The 21,950-nt window shown below is 41.8% G+C and overlaps 1 protein-coding gene across 1 annotated transcript in view; it reads left to right on the forward strand.

Moving 5' to 3' along the window:
• Pgm2 (phosphoglucomutase 2) overlaps positions 1 to 21,950 on the forward strand; it is a 46,638-nt gene that overhangs the window by 18,336 nt on the left and 6,352 nt on the right. The window contains exons 3-13 of the mRNA XM_013008902.1: positions 2,725 to 2,892; positions 4,652 to 4,758; positions 8,609 to 8,693; positions 11,492 to 11,575; positions 11,661 to 11,854; positions 15,429 to 15,618; positions 17,121 to 17,218; positions 17,861 to 18,041; positions 18,134 to 18,227; positions 18,604 to 18,733; positions 19,459 to 19,648. Coding sequence (XP_012864356.1) covers positions 2,725 to 2,892; positions 4,652 to 4,758; positions 8,609 to 8,693; positions 11,492 to 11,575; positions 11,661 to 11,854; positions 15,429 to 15,618; positions 17,121 to 17,218; positions 17,861 to 18,041; positions 18,134 to 18,227; positions 18,604 to 18,733; positions 19,459 to 19,648 — 1,521 coding nt within the window. The remainder of the gene's footprint in view (positions 1 to 2,724; positions 2,893 to 4,651; positions 4,759 to 8,608; positions 8,694 to 11,491; positions 11,576 to 11,660; positions 11,855 to 15,428; positions 15,619 to 17,120; positions 17,219 to 17,860; positions 18,042 to 18,133; positions 18,228 to 18,603; positions 18,734 to 19,458; positions 19,649 to 21,950) is intronic.

Consider the following 21,950-nt stretch of genomic DNA (forward strand, 5'->3'; position numbering starts at 1 on the left):
GGGGCCCCGGGGCGCGGGGTGCCGCCGCATCCGGAGGCGCACCGTGCCGCCTCGGTCTCGGGTCCCCGGGACTTGCCGGGCCGGGCTTCCTCCCAGCTCCTCCCTGGGCTGCTTTGCCCACAGGGCTCCTCCAGGTGGGCCTGGCGCGCGAGTGCCCCGGGCAGGGGACGAGGCTACCTTTTGGGACACGTGTCACCTTTCCTCGTTCCCTCCCTCCCTCCCACCCTGGAGCAGAGGCCCGGGGCCCAGCTCTGGGCCCGACTTCCTGTGTCTCCGAACCCCTAGCTTCTCCTTTCTTAACGATTCCCCCAGAACGGTGCTCACCCCCCCTTCTGATTTTGTTTCTCGGGCTTTCTGTCACTCTTGCTTGGACCCCGAAACAGAAAGCCTTCTCTGGTTCCTTAACCCCCCCTGAACCTCCTCGTTGCTCGTCCAGAGCGCCCAGCACACTTGTAGGTTGGTTTGTTTCATGTCTGTAACCAGAGCCGGGTAGTGAGACCTGTCAGGTGAACCAGGCTTGGAGAAGGGCCTGTTCCGGGTTCCATGCCTCCCCCCTCCCTGTATCCTCCAGTTCTTGCTTGTTGAACCAGGCCCCTCACTTTCATTTTGTGTAGCCACTGCTGTCTGTGCTAGCTAAGTCCCATGGTGTACAGTGCCCTACACACAGTAAGTTGGTTTAGTTAGTTAGTTTGTTTTAATATTGTTGAATGAGTGAAGGAGATCGAGAACCCACCAGCCAGGGGTATCCTTGTTTTTCCTCACATTCTCTGACGTGGAAAATGAAATGTCAACAAATCCCATTTCCAGGTCACCATTGCCAACCGGCTTGGACAAAAATTTTTCCATTTGTGACAAACTAGTAACTTTCAGTATGTAGAAGTCTCTTAAAGTCAGGGTTAATAACACATTGCTCCATAAAACTTTCCCTTTGAAGAAAAAAAGAATAAGCCCAGTGTCCGTGGCGTATGGCTGTGATACTAGCTACTCAGGAGGCTAAGATCTGAGGATCAAACTTCGAAGCCAGCCTCAGCAGACAAACCCAAGAAACTCTAATCTCCAGTTAACCAGCAATTAACCAGTTGAAGTGTGGCTTAACTGAGCACGAGTGCAAGACCCTGAGTGGAGTGGAACTCCCTGCTAAAAGTGTGGCAACTTCTGGTGTCCTTCCTTCCAAGTCTGAGTCGTGCCAGCACTCCCAAATGATCCTCATTCCCACTGCCTTCTACTCCTTATCTATCCACTTTGTTTCTCTCAGTCCACTGAGTCTTTTCTAGATAATGAAGGCCAATTAGCATTTCCCAATTCCACCCTGTGTGAACTGGGAGCACTGGATTTTGGGTGTGTCCATGAAGTCAGTTTTCTCTTGCACTCAGAAGATACTTATTGAGCCTCTTTCATAAACCAGATCTGAGCCCTTTCTTGGGCGGGGAGGGGGCACCAGGCTCTTTGATTGGTAAGTCTCTGCTTCCTGATTCTTATCTATTGCTTTTCATTTAGAAAAAGTAGGCTTGTACTTGATTCGTATTGAGTCTGGAATAATCTGGAAATGTGGGCTTAATTCCAGCAAATTAAAGTTTTATTGCAGTAGCATTTCAAGTTGAATGATGTGGCATGTCTTTTATGAGTGTTCATCTAAGTAGATGATAACTCTGATAATACTGAAGCAAAGTACTTACTTTATTACCCCAGAACTCCTATTTTAACATTGCACTTGGAGCACTTGGAATTTGTGTGATCATCATTATTTTCTCTAATCTTAGTATTTCCCACAACTGCCACAAGAAAATAGAGCAATGCATATAATGAACTTAAATGATTCCATGTTAGTGTCTGTTTGAAGTAAGGTACTAGTCAAGTAACTTAAGCAAGTCACTCAGTTTTGGTAGTGTAAAAGAACGATACAAAATTATCCATCCATTACATACCTGCTTCTTTGGTGTTTTTGAAAGGTTCAGACTTGACCAGGTATGTGAACACCTTATGGAAAGCTTTCACTACAAAAAGTAACACTTAGGAAAACTTCAAAGACCATAGGGAAGAACTTTTAAATACTATCAAGTGCCTAGAAGGCAAAGAAAGATCCTTCACATTTATGTAGCTTAAAACTTTAAAACCAGTGTTAGAGAGGGTCTAGATCATTTCTGTTTTATAGCTGGGGAAGCTGTAAATCAAGGAGCCAATTAGCCTGGCCAGATGCAAAGCTTTAGTAAGGGATATATCTGGAATCCTATTCTGGTTGTTCAATCCTGGCCCTAAAAAATCTCATTCTGTTTCTCCAGAACTTCTTGCTTTGGCCCAAAAGAAAATAATACATTGTAACATCAAACTCACCCCTAGCTGCGATTTTAAATACACAGGAAAATTGCAGTGCTATTTTTCCCTAGAAGAAGTTAAAATTGTGGAATATATATATAATATATATATATTTATTTATTTATTTTTGGTTGGTCGTGGGGCCTGAATTCTGGGTCTGGGTGTTGTCCTTCAGCTCTTCAGCTCAAGTCTAGTGCTCTACCACTTGAGCCACAGTGCCAATTCCGGCTTTTTTTTTTTCTGCTTATGTGGTGCTGAGGAATCAAACCCAGGCCCTCATGCATGCTAGGCAAGCACGCTACCACTGAGCCACCTTCCCAGCCCTCTGGAATATCTTTTACATTGATTTTTTTTCTTTCTCTTAGTCACCTTATACCCTGTCTGGCATATATGTGCATCTCTGTTTTGCAGAATCCTTTAACTTTGGAGACAGTAAAACAACTAATTGCAGAAGGTAATAAAGAAGAACTACAGAAATGTTTTGGGGCTCGGATGGAATTTGGGACAGCAGGCCTCCGAGCTCCTATGGGAGCTGGGATTTCTTGTATGAATGACTTGACCATCATCCAGACTACACAGGTACTGTGCTTTTATCATCCTACTTACCCTAATGCGCCTTTCATATTTGACAGACAGTGTTTCATTCTAGATTGTCTTTGGAGTTGGAGAGATAGGAGTCACCACCATTTACTCCATAAACTAAGGCTTGTTCAGTTAGTTGAGTTAGTGTATTTCAAAACTTGTAAGCTTTCCATCTCTCTATTGCCCTGCACATCTGGCCACTCACCTATCCATCCATTCATCCATCCATCTATTTAACAAATGTATTAAGTATCTACTATGTACCAGACATTGAGATATAGCAATGACTAAAATAGACGTATTTCCTTGTGGAGATTTTATTTCAGTACAAACTCACTGATTAAGATGAGGAGGAGGAGGAGAAAAAGGAGGATATGAATGTGGCAGGAGGAAGCCACACAAAGGAACTCAGTTACACTATGTTCTATCTATTAAAAGTGAGTCAGTAAATCTGGCTTATATTCAAGGAGAAGGAATATAGATACCTCCTTGTCAAGTCTACCACTTGAGACGCAGCTCTGAAAAAATCTCAAGGCAGAAAAGTGCTTGAGACTCTAATCTCCAGGTAACAGCAAAATGCTAGAAGTGGAGCTGTGGCTTAGCACACATCCCACCACAATAGCCACATGTCTTTATTTCCTTGGAATAGCTTCAGAGGAGGTGCCCAGTTCAATATGTTGGCTATGGAAAAAGGAAAAGCATGCTGAATTGTCACAGCTCTTATAACAAGGCTGTGAATTATCCCCCCACCAAATAGAAGCTCTGCTTCAGTTTATGCAAGACTTTTCTTTAGCAAAAATGCAGTCCATGTTAATGAAACATCACTGTTGCTCTATCTCTTTGTTCTGTCATAATGTTCAACAATTAAAATTGGATTCCAAGCTCACTGCTTTCTTCTCCTGGGTATTTGAGATTGGTGTGAAGTTTAAGCACCACTGAGTAGGTAAGGATGGTTCTAAAACACACAAGGTTCTCAGTAGTTCACATGTTTTCATGCATCTAATTCCCATTTGTGACAGCCACATGTGCTAGGCATGGTTGTTATTTCTGCTTTACAAAAGAGGAAACTGAGGCATCAAGAGGTAGAAATGCCAGACACTGATGGCTCATGCCTGTGATCCTAGCTACTCAGGAGGCTGAGATCTGAGGATTGTGGTTCAAAGCCAGCCCTGGCAGGAAAGTCCATGAGACTCTTATTTCCAATTAACCACCAGAAAACCAGATGTGGCGCTGTAGCTCAAAGTGGTAGATTACTGGCCTTGTGAAAATAGCTCTCTGGAATAGCATCCAGGCCTTGAGTTCAAGTCCTATGACCAACACACACACACACACACACACACACACACAAAGGTGGAAGAAATTGTCACTTGCTATTAGGTGGCAGAGAGGGGTACTGACCCATATTTTGGCCCCACAACTTTTGCTTTAGCTACATCACTGAACACCTCTACATCAGGTTCTGCTCCCCATGGGTCTGAACTGGGCAGGTCAGTGCGGCTCTCTGAGCCTTTGTGTTTCCATCTGTGAAATACAGGATTTCTGGGCAAAGTTGATGATGCCTGATACAGAGAGATGGAGAGTAAATGAAGCTGACATTTTATTATTTCTCAGTTTTCTTAATCACTGAAAAGGTTGGCTTTTTTTTTTCCCTCTTCTATGATGTTCTGTATGAAAGTTGAGAAAAATATAAGTTTTGGCTATTTTTCTATATCCCATGTATAAAAGATGCATTCAACCATATGTGGGACATTTTTAGGGATTTTGCAGATACCTGGAAAAACAGTTCGGTGACCTGAAGCAGAGGGGTGTGGTGATCAGCTTTGATGCCCGAGCTCACCCCGCCAGTGGGGGCAGCAGCAAAAGGTACTTCTACACTTTCAGAAAGGGAGTTTTTAAAAATAGTTAATTTGATGCTTTTATTTTGGAATTGCTACTTCAGTAGTTGGGTTTAAGTATATCATTAGCTACATATTTTAAACAAGTTCCGTTTGCAGCTTTTAAATACTCTTCATTTAGATTTGGGTTAAGCAAATAAACTTACCTAGGCATCTAGCATGTAATACTTGTTTAAAGGAAAATGTTTTCTAAACTGGCAATATGTTTTCTCTATTTCACTGGCTGCCTTTGTTCTTCCTGTTTTTATTTATTTATTTATTTATTTTTGGGTCCGGTCGTGGGGCCTGAACTCTGGGCCTGGGCACTGTCCCTCAGCTCTTCAGCTCAAAGCTAGTGCTCTTCCACTTAAGTCACAGCACCACTTCCGGCTTTTTTCTTTTTTCTTCTGTGGTGCTGAGGAATCAAACCCAGGGCCTCATGCATGCAAGGCAAGCGCTCTACCACTGAGCCACCTTCCCATCCCCCTGTTTTATTTTTATTTCCTCCCACTATTCATAACCCTCATGACCTCCTCTTTTCTTCCCCTTACTTACTTTTTTTGTGTGCTAGTATTGGGGCTTGAATATAGGGCCTCATGTTCTTATTTGGCTTTTTAGCTTAAGGCTTATGCTCTACCATTTAAGCCATAGTTTCACTTCTAGCTTTTTGCTGATTAATGGGAGATAAGAGATTCACTTTTCTGCTTGTATTGGTTTTGAACTATGATCCAAAGCCTCCTGAGTAGCTAGGATTACAAGGATGAGCCATTAACACCCATCTCTTGGCTCATTCTTTCTTCTTGAGTGCTTGAGTGAAAATGCATCCTTATAAGATCCCTAAACCTATAGGATTATTTTATGTAGCTGTAGATAAGTACCACTGATGGTGATGATAATAATGATGTTGGTGGTGGTGATGGTGGTAGTCATGATAGCAGTAATCATTTGAGTGCTGATTGTGAGCCAGGCAATTACATGTTTATTCACTTAATCCTCAAAAACACCTATAAGGTTTATGTTTTTATCTTTTTGCTCTGAGCTTATAATTCAAATAGAGGAGCTACAATTTGAACATTACAAGAATAGCACCAGGGTTTGCCTGGTGCTATAAAATTATAATATCTTTCAAATTGTGCATCAGTCCCTAGGACAACTGCTGTGTTCATACAACCCCTCTTTTCCACTTGTATACTTCTCTATGAGGTTTTTTGTTTTTGTTTTTTGGTTTTTTTTTTTTGTCGCTCAGGGGGCTTGAACTCTGGGCCTGAGTGCTGTCCCTTAGCTCTTCAGCTCAAGGCAAGCATTTGAGCCACAGCACCATTTTTGGTTTTCTGGTGGTTAATTGGAGATGAGTCTCATGGACTTTCCTTACCCAGGCTAGCTTTGAACCGCAGCCCTCAGATCTCAGCCTCCTGAGTAGCTAGGATTACAAGTGTGAGCCACTGGTACCTGGCTTCTATGAGTATTTTAATCATCTTAGAATATAAATATTAGTTCTTAGATCAAAAAGATACATGAATACTTAATCTTAGTGGAGAGCCCTATTAATTTTATAGCACTAGATGACTTTATAAAGTGCTAGCTTGACCCATCAATAGTCTTTGATGTGAAAGCACTCATGGGAACAAATACATGGCTGTGAGGAAGGGACTGTGGGCAGGGAAAAGAAGCAGATGACATGAGTCCCTAGACTGAACTCAGGCAGGCATGAGGATGTGTGTTCCTTAGAGAAGCGGTAGCTCTGGGGAGAGGGTCACAAGGGCTATATTCTTCTTTTTTTTTTTTTAAAGGCCTTGCTCTGGCCTCACCTTTTTTTTTTCTTTTTGGTCCGGTTAGCGGGCCTGACCTCTGGGCCTGGGTGCTGTCCCTCAGCTCTTCAGCTCAAGGCTAGCGCTCTACCACTTAAGCCACAGTGCCACCTCCGGCTTTTTTCTTTTTTCTTATGTGGTGCTGAGGAATTGAACCCAGGGCCTCAGGCATGCAAGGCAAGCGCTCTACCACTGAGCCACCTTCCCAGCCCACAAGGGCTATATTCTTAAGACAGGGATGTAGCACAAAGCAGGATATTAGTTTATGGCTTTACAGTGGATTGAGGAGACCATAAGAACTGTATCATGAGCACGTTGGGCCCCAGGGCAGGTCATATGCTCTGCTCAGAGCACACGTAGTCCATTTATGTGGCTGACTGCCTGCGTCACTTCTCAGATTTCTCCATTGTAGATTGCGTGTCCTGCTTCTGGTAGATGCACTCATCCTCCAGACATGGAGGATGTGGTCTGTTAAAGTATAAATGAACTCTGGCCTTGGGATCATGTCATTGGCTTCAAGTGACTGGCATTCCTGATTCTATTGAAATTTGTGGTTCAAGTCTCAGAGGCTGAAGGGAGAGGCTAGAATGGATCTAAGGGCTGTTCTCTGTCACAAAGAAAATGCAAGACATCTAGAGACCACAATATACCTATCAAACTGTGATGAAGCATCCATGATGGATACGTAGAATCTTCCTAAAGAGCTGAAATCAGAACAGTCTCAGGATTTTACCTAATTACATTTTTAACCTTCCAATTTTAAGATGGGATATGTTAGCAATAACTGTTAATCATTTACAGAGAACATACTGAAGTTTTTTGTGTTTTCTGTCTCCTACATATAGTTATAATATACGCACACACACACACAAACACACGCACACACACACACACACATTGAGTGTCTTCTTTGCTGATTTTAAGATATTCCCTTTAGCTAGGGATATGTATCAAGTGGTCAATCTTCCTAGCAAGTGCCAGGTCCTTAATTCAAAACTTTGAAGTCCTTTGAAGTACACCTAAAGACATGATCAATATTTTATTCCAATTTTCACTAAAATTATTTTGCTGAATTTTTTATATTTTTTTATCACTTCCCACTATGTAAAAAAGAAAAAAAACCGAACTGTTAGGAAAATCATTTTGGTACTGATATTGGAAAGTTTTTCATTTGAGTTGTTGAAGTGCTGAGGTTCCTCTCTGTGTCCCTGCCATCTCTAGTGCTCAAGAAATTTGGGGAGAAAATGACTAGTGGTTTAATCTTGGAAGCAAATTGTTTACTTGCATATGGTATTTTAATCCAACCACAAATAAAAACTATATACCATGTTCGTCATGTTGCCCTATGCTAGTTGCTGTGGAAGCTGACAAAAACGTCAGAGATTGAACACATACATGCCTTTTTGAGAACTGATGGGAACCAGTATGTGCAGAGATGTGCATGTGTATGTTAATTCATGTTGCATTTCTAATAGAACCTAATCAGGTTTGGGTCTGCAGAGAGTGTACTTGATAGTGATAGAGCAGCCTGGGGTTTCTCAGTCTGCATATTGACATGGGACTTTATACTGGCTGGATCATTCTCTTGTTTGGGATTGCCCTGTGCATTGTACAGCATTTAGCAACATCTGTGGCCCAAATTCACTTCCAGGAGCACTTTCTCTCCCTCCAGTGTGATAGCTGAGCCTATCGCCACTTCAGATGCTCAGGTGAGAGGCACGAAGGTAGACTGAGATGGGAGAGTTGAAAACTGGGTGCAGTCTTGGGTCCAGAGCTAAGTGGCCTTCAGCTGTATACAGGGCCTGGTGCCTGACCTTCAGACCCATTTCTGTAAAAAGCAAAGGGGTAACAGGTGACTTCTCAGGTTCCTCCAGTTTGGATAGTCCATGTGAGAGTAAATATTTATAAGAAACATTTCCCTGATTGACCGCTGTCTTCAGCATCAAGACATGTTTCGCACGCCTTGCTTTCTTCCATCACTCTGGGTTGACAGCAGGACTCTCCTTTTCTTCCTCGTTGCTGCATTTCTAGGTTTGCTCGACTTGCTGCAACCACGTTCATCAGCCAGGGGATTCCTGTGCACCTATTTTCTGATATAACCCCCACTCCCTTTGTGGTAAGTAATCATTTTCCTCCCTCCCTCGTTCCCTCTTTCCCTTTCTCCTTCCCTTTCTCCTTCCTTCGTTCCTTCATTCCTTCATTCCCTCCCTCCCTTCCTTCCTTCCTTCCTTCCTTCCTTCCTTCCTTCCTTCCTTCCTTCCTTCCTTCCTTTCTTCTGCTTTCTTAAACTCTGGACCTGGGTGCTATCCTAGAGCTTTTTTGCTGAAAGCTGGTGCTCCATTATTTGAGCCATAGTTCCACTTGCAGCTTTTTTTGTGGCTAATCAGAGATAAGAGTCTCACAGACTTTACTGCCTGGGTTGGCTTCAAACTGCTACCCTCAGATCTCAGTCTCCTGAGTAGCTAGGATTACAGGTGAGAGCCACTGTATAATCATTTCCTTTTCTAACTTCCTGCCCTGACATCAGACATGGAACACGGCTGAATTTTACAGGCTTACATACCTTTGAGATTCAGATATTTCCCTGACAAAGGGCTCCTTGGCATTCACATGGACAGCTCTTTCCAGGAAAGGCAAAATGTGTTCCACTTACATACTACTTCTGGGATTCACCTTTTGATTCATCACAACTGATTTTTTTTAAGGGTATGGTTCAGGGCTGGGGCTGTAGGTCAGTGGTAAGGTGAATAAAGACCTGGATTTCATCTCTAGAACTACAAAAGGAAACAGTGCAGATTTTCCTTTATTTGCATTCTAAGGATATTTTTAGTGAATTGGAAAAATATTTTTTGTTCATTTTTCTAATTTGGTGAGTATTCTTTTTCCCAGTTGTCAAAATTAGGAAACTTCCTGGATCTAAATCTGAATTTATCTCCAATTCTGTCCTATGAATATTTGACAGGTCAGTGTACCAGCTTTATATGCACGTGCTTTATCCTAGACTTGCCTCAAATTCTTAATGAAGTAGCCTCCAAACAGAAAGGTATAGTAGCTGAGCACTGATGGCTCACATTTGTAATCCTAGCTACTCAGGAGGCTGAGATTTGAGGGTTGTGATTTAAAGCTAGTCTAGGCACCCAAATAAATGCAAGAGATTCAAGTCTCATCTCCACTTAACCAATAAAAAGCCCCAAGTGGAGGTATGGCTCAAGTGGTGGAGCACCAGCCTTGAGTGCAAAAGCCAAGCAAGAACATGAAGCCCTTAAGTTCAAGCTCTAGTGCCAGTACAGAGAGAGAGAGAGAGAGAGAGAGAGAACACCTGCAGAGAGTTGTGACCACTGTTGCTTTCACAGAAATGTTGAGAACTGAGAGTATGTTTTAGAGCACAGCATCTGGGTGCAGTTCCTGACAGCAGGCAGTGGAAACATCATCAGGACAGTCACCTCCCTGGATTTGTGCTGGCTCCCTGTGCACTGACAGGGTCAAGTCAAGGTTGCAAATAACCCAGTAGACACAGAATGTCATAGTAGTTCAAGATTCATGGTTAGTGGAAAATCGTAATGTGCTCTAGTATCCTAGTTGTCATCTTTACTAAGAGTGAAGAGCTATTCTTTTTGCATCAGGTGTGAGTTACTGAGTGCTTCTTGGTCATTTCTACACCTGACACCAGGACACCTGATGGATGTGACATCAGTTCCAAGGGGACCAAGGACTACAGCCATTCTTGGTGGGAGGGTGGAAGAGACAGACAGTTCCAATTTAAGGTTGCCTATATATAACAAATCTCAGAAATAATCCAGTCCTCTCCTCCACTGTAGTATTGTAAAGATGGCAGCTAAAACTGGGCATTGATGGCTCATGCCTGTAATCCTAGCTGCTCAGGAGGCTGAGATCTATGGATTAAGGTTCAAAGCCAGCCTGGATAGGAAAGTCGGTAAAAGTCTTATCTCTAATTAAGTACCATGAAAGTGGCACTGTGGCTCAAGTGGTAAGTGCTGGCTTTGTGCACATAAGTTCTGGGACAGCATCCAGGCCCTGACTTCCAGTCCCAGGACCCACATAGGGAAAAAAATAAAAAGAAGAAAGAAAGAAAAGGAAGGCAGCTAAGTCAAAACTCAGGGAATCATCTTTAACACTGTATTGAGATAAATGAGCCACCTGTGAGTATTCTCCATCTCCTCAGCCTTTTCTTTAGAAGGAAATGAGAAAGAAGAGGCGAAGGAATAAACTAAATATTTAAGCTTCTCTCCTGAGCAATAGCTTTAGAAGAATGTAGAATGGAGGCATAGAAAATCTTTTGTATGTTAGAGCTGTCTAGCCCTCCCAAGTAGAAGACAGAGAAGAAGAAGGAAACTGGGAATCTACTTACCTTCCTTAGTAGGAAGGTCTGGTTCTGGGGTCTGGTACAGTCAGATAATTCCGGGGACACTAACATACAGTTGGTTTTGCTTGTATGTGGCAGGGAGCAGAGAAAGGTGTGTTTGAAAACCAATGGATGCTTGAAAATACAGAGAATATGGACCCCAGTGTATCCTGTACATACAGACCTATGCATACAGACATATGAGAAAGTACATTTTGTAAACTAGGCAAAATAAATGATTAACAACAATAGCTAATAATAAACAGAATGATTTTAACAACATTCTATAAGAATGTCTCCTCTCTCTCCTCTCTCTCTTTTGAAAGAGTTAAGATAAGTATTGGTCACTGAAGTGACATACAGCCACAGTGGAGATAAAGGGGAGACTCCTATGTACTGCTTAGGTGTGGCTCAAAAATCCCAAATGGCACTTTGTGATACACATTGTGTTTGTGGAAAGGAAAACCAGCAGGCATGAACACAGTGTACAATAGACATTTCAAGTAGGTCTAGTCTTTTGTTCAAAAAAATTCTCTGTTGCTCTGTTTCAGCCCTATACTGTGTCACATTTGAAACTTTGTGCTGGGATCATGATCACTGCCTCCCACAATCCAAAAGAAGACAATGGTTACAAGGTATTTTCCTATCTCCACTCATGGTCCTTCTATGGAAAGCCCATTTCTGCCCTGGACCTCCTGAATGCAGTCTTGGTTTCCCTAGGTCTACTGGGACAATGGAGCCCAGATCATCTCGCCACACGATAAAGGGATTTCTCAAGCTATTGAAGAAAATCTAGAGCCCTGGCCTCAGGCTTGGGATGATTCTGTTCTTGATGGCAGCCCCCTGCTTCACAACCCCAGCACCTCCATCAATAACGACTACTTCGAAGACCTTAAAAAATACTGTTTTCACAGGTAACTGAATTGTTCAGCACTGACCTTAAGGGAGTTCAGTTAATGTGATTCAGCCAAAACCAAGTTCTATCAGTGTCTGTTGAACTTTTTTTTTTTTTTTAAAAGGTGATACATACACTAGAATGATTTGTTACAGGGATTCAGGGTTGGGACTGATCAACTTTTCTTAAACAGACAGGTAGTAAATAAGCCGGTTCTGTGGGGCCTTTCTCCACTAGCCAGTTTTGTTGTAGCAACCCGTCAGGGAAGTAATGAAAATGTAGCTTCATATACAAAAGCAGACGGCAAGCCCATGGGCTATTATTTGCTGATCTGTTATAGACGCATACATTTATGTATGTGGCTGTGCATGTGTGTCTACGTCAACATAAATATGTATATAAATGTATAGTTAAAAACTTTTACCTAATTAGGAGGCAGAGATCTGAGGATCCAGGTTCAAAGCCAGCCCTGGAAGGAAAGACCAGGAGACTTTTATCTCCAATTAACCTTAAAAAAACCTGGAAGTGGAGCTGTGGCTTAAGTGGTAGAGTACTAGCCAAGGGAGAGCATGAGTTCCCAAGTTCATCCCTCAATACTAGCCCAAAACAAAAATCAAACAAACAAAATTTACCAAAAGGTATTGAAATGGATCTTTTTTCCTCCCAAAGGGAAACCCCCTAATTTATAAATGTGGGGGCCATGGTTTTTACTATGCATAATCCAAACAAAACACTCATGGGAACTTTGCCTGTGCACCTCTGATAAAGAATTTTTTGTTACTGCAAGGAGAAATGGAGCCAACGTCCTACTCATAGTTCTGTGTGTGGGTGTGGGTGTGTGTGGGTGTGTGTGCATAAAAGTGCTTTCTGACATCAGAATTATATATGCATTAGAGCTAGAGGTGTAACTCAGTGCTAGAGCCACTTGTCTAGCATGCATAAGATCCTGCGGACCAGCTTCTGCACCACAATAATAACAAAACAGAAAGGAGTCCTGCAAGCATTTACAAAGTTGGCAGTAGTTACCACTACCCCCCTCCAAAATACTATAGCAGTTGATGCTCTCACAAGCAGTGCATGATGGGATGGCACTCCACAATCCTCCCCAGGACCAATGTCATTGAAGTCCTCCCTTCTTCTGGATTGGCTAGGTGACAATAACAGCTATGTAGGTTTGCATTCTTATCATTAGGAATAAACTTTTTTCATTTCTTAACATATATTTTTCTATGTGTTTAGTTCTTGTATTTGGAAAACTTCCACTTAGATAGAAAGCTAATCTTATCTATTTAAAATACTGTCTTTCCTCTTGTTCCTTTGATTTTTTTTTTTAAGTTGAAATGTTTTGTTGTACTTTTAACTATTTTTCCTAATGTTGGCCAGGCTTCAATGGCTCATGGCTATAATCCTAGCTACTTAGGTGGCTGAGATCTGAGGATTGAGGTTCAAAGCCAGCCTGGGCAGGAAAGTCCATGAGGTTGTATTTCCAGTTAACCAAAAAGTAAGAAGGGGAGCTGTGGCTCAAATGGTAGAGTACCAGCCTTAAGCATAAAGGCTCAGGGACAGTGCCAAGGCCCTGAGTTCAAGCCCTAGTACTAGAACAAGAAGAAAAAGAAATTGCCAATATTTTAAGGTTTTTTTAATGTATGGTTTCTGAGTTAAAGACTTACTCTACACCTAAGGAAATTGTTTTGTTTTTGTCAGTTGAGGGGCTTGAGCTCAGGGCCTTGATGCTGCCCCTGAGCTCTTTTTGCTTAAGGCTAGCTCTCTACCACTTTGAGCCACAGCACCACTTCCAGTTTTCGGGTGGTTAGGTGGAGATAAGAGTCTCACAGACTTTTCTGCTTAGTGTGGCTTTGAACCACAATCCTCAGATCTCAGCTCCTAAGTAGCTAGGATTACAGGTGTGAGCCACTGGCGCCTGGCAGGAAATGTTTTTTTTTGGGTCCCATTGTAGGGCCTGAATTCTGGGCCTGGGCACTGTCCCTCCACTCTTCAGCTCAAGGCTAGCACTCTAACACTTGAGCCACAGCACCACTTCTGGCTTTTTTCTTTTTGCTTATGTGGTGCTGAGGAATCGAACCCAGGGCCTCATGCATGCAAGGCTAAAGTGCTCTACCACTGAGCCACCTTCCCAGCCCCGGAAATGTTTTTTTTCTAGAACTTTCATACTTACATTTTCTGATATAGATGGTTTTGTTATTAGTGATTTTTTTAAAAATTTGTATGGGGCTATAAAACAGGATAGTAGCTTTTGTGGTTTTTTTTTTTTCTGGAAGGTTGTAGTTATACCAATACTATGAATTGGCTCAAAGGTCAATAACATATATAGATATAATATTATCTAATTTATGTAATATAATATAATATATAATTATATAAAATAGCATAATACATATATATGTATTAGAAGTGGCAGAACTCCAGGATTTAAATGCAGAGTCTAGCCAGAGTATACTAACCACAGAACACTCCTGCCACTTGTGCCAATTTAATCTACCTTTATTGTTTGAGAAGGGTCTTATTGTGTAGCCCAGGCTGTACTCCCATGTGCAGCTTAATTTGCCATTTTTCTATCTAATGCTCAAACCTCCAAAGACTGTAACTTTCTAATGTGTTTTAATATCCAAAACATGTTGTATATCAGCTTTGTCCTCCCGGAAGCATATTATATTTAAGTATGTGTTTATTTTAAACCATTGTTCTCTGAGAGAAAATGAACCTTGTTCATTTATTTCATTTCCATGAAAGAAAACCGATAATAACTTGATCTTCTAGAGATGCAAGCTATAGAAGTTTCTAAAAACCTTACAATCATTTTTTTGAATCTTCTGTTCATTTTTATTTTGTTGTTATTCTATGATATTGAATCCCTGGCTCATGATACTTTACCAGACAGCACTGTTACTTAGCAAAGAGCACCTTATATTTTTCATATATCCATGTATGGGATAATTCATGAAAGGGATATTTGAAAATCATTTTGAGTCTACCAAAGAATACATGGAGTCCTGGAGCCCGTCTCGGACACTGCCATGGACTGCACCCATATGAGCAGATGCCTGTTTCCTCATGAACCTGGGCTGGGTCTTAGCAGAACCTGCTCTGGGAAAAACCAGCTCTTCTATATCACTCAATCTCAAAGTCATTGGACTTGTCAGAAATAATTGCAGAGTAAAATCTAGAACTGCACACACCGGAGGAAGTTCAATCTATTTTTAGAGAGAGTAGATGTTCTGTTCTTCTCCCCACCTGCCTTGGGTGCTGGTACTGGGTCTTGAACTCAGGGCTTTTGCTTGGCTTTTTCCACTCAAGACTGGTGCTCTACCACATGAATCATATCTCTAGTTCAGGCTTTTGTGTGGTTTAATTAGATGTAAGAGTTTCATGGATTTTTTTGCCTGGACTGACTGGCCTCAAACCATGGTTCTCAGATCTCAGCCTCCTTAGTAGCTAGGATTACAGGCATGCGCCACCAGCCCCTGGCCCCTTATATACTCTTAAGACCTGGATATTTCAGTCTTGAGTGTGACTTCTTGATACTTGTACTTGTTTTTAGAGCTATATTTGTATGTTTTGTCATTTTATCCCAGGAAGGTGAACAAGGAAGCCAAAGTGAAGTTTGTGCACACGTCAGTCCACGGAGTGGGGCATGACTTCGTGCAGTCAGCATTTAAGGCTTTTGACCTGGCTCCACCAGAAGCTGTTCCCCAGCAGAGAAAGCCGGATCCCCAGTTCCCAACCGTTAAATACCCCAACCCCGAAGAGGGTAAAGGTGTCTTGGTAACCTACTTTTATTAAATAATAACATCTAGATTTTTCCCCAAAAATCCTATTTAAAAATTTACCATCCAATCAAGTATGTTTTTATGTGTTTTCATTGAACTGAAGAAATTAATTTCATCATTGGAAATATGCATGTTTCAGTCATTAATTTCATCTTTTTGGTTTTTAAAAAAAAATTCCTCCCCAGGGCTCCATGCTTCCAAGGCAAGCACTAAACTACTGAACCATGGCTCCAGCCCATTTTTTTAAAAACTGCTTAATTTTGACATGGTGGGTTCTCCACCCACTATAGACATAAACATCAATCTACCTATTCTGGCTAAGATTACAGGTACACCCCACCACATCCAGTTTTCAGTTGAGATGTCTCAATAACTTTCTTGCCTGAGCTGGCCTCCATTCATGATTCTTCCAATCTCAGCCTCCCAAGTAGCTAAGCTTATTTTAATTAATTTTTGGTGCTATTAGCGTTTGAACTCAGGGCCTTGAAGTATCTCAGCTTGCTTGGCTGACACTCTACCGCCTGAGCCATACTCCAGCCATTGCTGTTTGGAAGATGAAATCTAGAGTACTTTTTGCCTTGTCCAACCTTCAACCACAGTCCTCCAGATCTTAGGTCCTAAGTAGCTAGAATTACAGCCACCAGCACCTGACTTATAGTTTAATTTCTCAAATTAGACCTCTTAACATCCTGATGGATGGAAATCTAAATAATACTTTTAATTTAAGTGTGATTTGCTTATTCCCTGAATGTCAAAAATAACAGGAATAGAATGGAATTTTCTTAATATCGTGACTTTTTATTTTTTAATTCATGTGGTTGTGATATGAAGGAGTGTTATTTTAAATTATGTTACATATCAGGGTTTTTTTTTGGCAGTACTGAGATTTGAATTCATGGTGCCTTACACTTGGTAGGCATGCATGCTACCTCTTGAGCCACGTAGCGCCTAATTCTTTGGTGAATTAGTTATTTTTCAAATGGAGTCTCACACTTTTGCCCAAGGCCAGCGTCAGACTGTCATCATGCTTTCTCTGCCTCTTACATAGCTGCGTTTGCAGGTGTGTGAGCCATCACTCCTAGCTTATTATTTGAGATAGAGTCTTGGTACCTTTTTGTCCAGGCTGGCTTTGTCATCCTCCTATCTCTACCCTTCATGTATCTGATTATAGGTGTGAGCCACTGTGCCCAGTTCATAGAACATTTTTTACGGCCAGGTAATGATGATACTGAATGAGGATCAGTGGAGGTTTATGGAGATAGCCACTCAGTAATGCCTAGAAAGCCAGTTCAGCACCTTGTCACATGTAGGTTGCGTAGCAGGGCAAGTGTGAGCCACACACTGGAATGACCTCCTTATCTTGACCTCCACCTTGGGATGGTCAAGAGCAGAAGAAGACCAGCTCCAGAAATAAATGAACTCTAGAAGACCTGAACCTGTGAAAAGACTTGGTTCTCTCATTGTTAAGCAATCACTTACTTTCATCCTCTTTTTCAGACTTTGTCTTTTGCTTTGGCTGACAAAATCAAAGCCAACATTGTTTTAGCAAACGACCCGGATGCAGATCGACTTGCTGTGGCAGAAAAGCAAGACAGGTGAAATTACTTGTGACTGGATAATGGGAAATACAAATGATGACATGTTCCTGGGGAGAGTGAACCCAGTTTCAGTAGAAACATCTTCCACTTATTTTGCAAATTCTCTCACAAAAGTAAGGGGCTGTTCTTAATGGGGAGGATACATACTGGCATGCATAGTGTAGACCAAATAGCCTATTGCAATTGAAATGACTTTGTGAGCCTCTCCCATTTTATAATTGAGTTGAATGTAAATTGAGGTTGGTGCTATGCAGTTCTGTATTTGTCAGTGGGTTTGAGTTAGGGGGAGAAGGGAAAGACAGAAGAATAACTGTGGGGTATTGGCACAGTGTGAGAGAAATAGGACCCTAGAGTTTGCACAAAGGGATAGAGAAGTCAGTTAAAGTAAAGCCATTGCCAAAGATTACAGGTCTCTCTGACATGTTTATTACATGTGATCTTCAAAGAGGGGATATTTATCTAAACATACTGGCAGGTACATGGTAGTCCCTGGAGTAGGTATGAAGTGGCAGTTACATTTCTGATCGGTTATGTAATTCTTGCAGCAAGCCTAGTTGCTTGGCTTTTCCATCCCACTGTCTTCTATGCCGTCCTTCAGCTCATTGAGTGAATGTTTTGTGATGATTTTTTTGTTTCTAGTGGTGAATGGAGAGTGTTTTCAGGCAATGAGCTGGGGGCCCTCTTGGGCTGGTGGCTCTTTACATGTTGGAAAGAAAAGAACCCAGATCGCAGTGCCCTCAAAGACACTTACATGTTATCCAGCACCGTGTCTTCCAAAATCTTGCGGGCCATTGCCTTAAAGGAGGGCTTCCACTTTGAGGTAAGGTGTTTATGAGACCAGCACAATTTCCATATCTTTTTCTTCTGAGGAGGATCTAAAGCATTTCCTTTCCTTTCGTATCATCTCTTTAGGAAACATTAACTGGCTTTAAGTGGATGGGGAACAGAGCCAAACAGCTAATCGACCAGGGGAAGACTGTCTTATTTGCATTTGAAGAAGCTATTGGTAAGAAGCAATTCTGAGTGCTAATGTAAAATATGTAAATAGTGGGAGATTTGCCACTTAAGCCATGCCTCTTGTCTAGCATTTTTTAGTTAACTGGAGATAGCGTCTCACAGACTTTTCTACTTGGGCTTCCTTCAAACCACAATCCTCTAGGTCTCAGTCTCTTGAACAGCTACGATTACAGGTTAAGCCACTGGTGCCTGGCTACTGGGTTCAATTCTTAACCTATTATGGGGGTAATGAGAAATGTGCGTATACTCCATACTGTTCCACTTGTAATGTGCAGTAGCCAGGATGCTTGTACTATAATGCTGGACACAGAGTAGTTAAGGAACCCACTCCTAAGTGTGTATGTGTCTGACTTGTGTCTCTGCAGGGTACATGTGCTGCCCTTTCGTTCTGGACAAAGATGGAGTCAGTGCTGCTGTCATCAGTGCAGAGTTGGCGAGCTTCCTAGCAACCAAGAATTTGTCTCTGTCTCAGCAGCTGAAGGCCATCTATGTGGAGTAAGTCTCTACTGACGCTGCTTGACTGAAGTGCTATGTTTAAATGTTTTATTATCTTCTCGGGCATGAGATACAAAGATCCATTCTCGCGTTTGTACATTAGTGAAGTATTTCTTGTGAGAAATTTGGTCACCTTTTCCTTTCGATGTTAAACCACTTGCTACTTATCCCTCTGCAATTGTAGTGACATCTGGTCAATCTTCTTAGCAAGTTCTGAACTCTGCTAACACAGCGCAGAAACTTCTGGAGACAGCACATGGTATAGCTGCCTTCCAGTAAATCTTGAATTTACAAATACAAGCTGATCCTTGGGTAGATTGTTAGACTTTTCCTCCCATTCCCGCAAGTACTGGGTCTTGAACTTAGGGCCTGGATACTATCCTTTAGCTTTTTTGCTTAAGGTCAGTGCTTTACCACTTGAACCACAACTCCACTTCCGGATTTTTGCTGGTTATTTGGAGATATTTGTGCCTAGGCATGGATATTTGTGCCCAGGCTGGCTTCTGCGATTCTCAGATCTCAGTTTCCTGAGTAGCTAGTAATATCGGTGTGAGTCACCAGCATCTGGCTGGACCTGTTTTTCAAATAATAGACAGCTTTGAAGTTCTGGCTGTTTATTTCATTTATTTTAGAATAAATGGTTGACAACATATGACAGTATATCCTGTGTAACACTGTAAAGGTATTTGTTGCTCATTTTGCATGAATTGGTATTTTTTTGATAGGTATGGCTACCATATTACCAAAGCTTCATATTTTATCTGCCACGATCAAGGCACCATTCAAAAATTATTTGGTAACTTAAGAAACTATGATGGGAAGAATAATTATCCAAAAACTTGTGGCAAATTTGAAATCTCTGCCATTAGGGACCTTACAACTGGATACGATGACAGCCAATCTGATAAAAAAGCAGTAAGTAATATTTGCCTGAACTCTTTACTGTTTGCCTTTTCTTTTTTTCCAATAATTTGGAGAAATTTACATTACATTTCATGGATTAAACTCAATTGTGTAAGCTATAAAATATATGAACAATGACCACTTGTGGGCTAGATCTGAAAAGGCTTTCTCTGGTCTTTACATGGTAAGTGGTACCAGGGCCATCACTTGAGACACAGGGAATTTATCATCAGTAATTCTTCACTGAAGGAATGTTCCAGTCATATAGAGGACTGGCTAAAATCAAATGCTAGCCAAACCAGGTGGCACACTCACCTGAAGCAGGAGGATTGAGAGTTTGAGGCATCCCAGCTACTGTCACAAACAAAACAGTGCTACAATGTTTTCAGCCCACCCTGGAGTTTCTTGGTTGTTCTGTCTGCTGTGGGGGACTGAGAATTTGAATATCCAACAAATTTCCGGAACATATGGAACATATGCTGATGCAGCTGGTCTGGTCCACTGTGGAAGAATCACCACTTGCTTTCTGATTAGCTTTACCCTAGTCTCTGGATGCAGGTGCTCTAAAGCATACCTTTGCGTTCTTCATACCATGTGGACTTCTCCATCGGGCTTCCCTTTGGCAGTAATGGAGGAGTATTAACTGTGACAGAACATTAGAAGGAGAATTGGGAATATCTTAATGAGCTGGTAGATATCTTCTTGATTTTTACCCTTTTTTTTTGTCGGTCAAAAGGCTTAACCTCAGCTCTGGATACTGTCCCTGAGCTTTTTGGTTCAAGGTTAGCACTCTACTGCCTTGAACCATTTCCAGTTTTTAGGTGGTTAATTGGAGATGAGTCTCACGGCCTTTCCTGCCTGGACTGGCTTCAAACCATGTTCCTCAGATCTCAGCCTCCTGAGTAGCTAGGATTAGAGGTGGGAGTCACCAGCACCTAGCTTGTATTTACCTTTTTTAAAATTTTCATTTGTGCATGGTATTAAAAAGGTTATGATGAAATCTGCCACCTACTGGCCAAACCACCTTCCACTCTTGTTTCCTCCAGTGTGTCCATATTGTATCATGCACATACAATGTGCTTCTTATACTTCCTGCATTGCACGCTGGTCACTCTGCCCTACCAAATCAGATTCCACTTTTATTTTATTTTGGTGCTGATATTGGAGCTTAAACTGAGCGTCTGGGCACCGTTCCTTAGCTTTGTCACTAAAGTTCGGGCTCTAGCACTTGAGCCACAGCTTGACTTCCAGCTTTTTGCTCATTAGCTGGAGATAAGAGTCTCACAGACTTTTATGCTTGGGCTGGATTTAAATTGCAATCCTCAGATCTCAGCCTCCTGAGTAGCTAGGATTACAGGGATAAGCACCTGGCAGATTACAAGCTTTTACCACTATGATTAGTATTATTGTGGCCTGCTGCTTACCTAAATAGTATATTCTTGGTGAAGTTTTTGTTCTCTCATTTGCCTTGGTATCTATTCAACTGTCCCCAGATCTTGTTAACTTTTTCAAATGACTCTTGGTAATATTTTCTACATGATCAAAGGATTCAGCTATTTTGGGGTCTCCATTTTATCTCCACACCCTCCCCCCCAATACCCTCTTCCTTCATCCAGTCTATGCTAGCTGTTTTCTAAGAATGTCATCCTGAGATGCCAATTGCCAGGGCTGAGGCTCTTATTCTGAACCCCCTGGTTTTCTCTTATTTTCCTGCATTACATCCTCTAATTGTTTCCTGAAAAAAGTGGGGTCAAGTTTTAGAAGCATTTTGTTCTGAAAATGTCTGATTTTGTCCTCACAGTTTGGCTCAGTTTTGAAAGCACTGCTCTGTTACAGCTTGGCTTTCCAATATTACCTTGAGCATCCATACATTACTTCCTTCAGCCAATAGTTGAGGCCTGCTGTATACTGCTTATCAATGCCATACTTAGCCATTTCTTCACAGCTTTTCTTCTTTTTGTTTTTCTTTTGTTGGTTGTGGGACTTGAACTCAGGGCTTGGGCATTGTCCCTGAGCTTTTTTTACTCAAGGCTAGCACTCTACCACTTTGAGCCATAATGCCACTTCACATTTTCTGGTGGTTAGTTGGAGATAAGAGTCTCAGGGACTTTCCTGCTTAGACTGGTTTTGAGCCATGATCCTCAGATCTCAGACTCTTGAGCAGCTAGTATTACAGGCTTGAGCCACTGGTGTCCAGTTCTTGCTTTTCTTCCCTCTGGGGAGATTTTAGGAATTTTTTCATGAACTTGGTGTTCTCAGACATCACGGTGATGTACACTGGTTTATATTTATGGGTTGTTGGGGGTGTTAGACT

Source organism: Dipodomys ordii, unplaced genomic scaffold (assembly GCF_000151885.1).
Source record: "Dipodomys ordii isolate 6190 unplaced genomic scaffold, Dord_2.0 Scaffold8, whole genome shotgun sequence".
NCBI lineage: Eukaryota > Metazoa > Chordata > Mammalia > Rodentia > Heteromyidae > Dipodomys > Dipodomys ordii.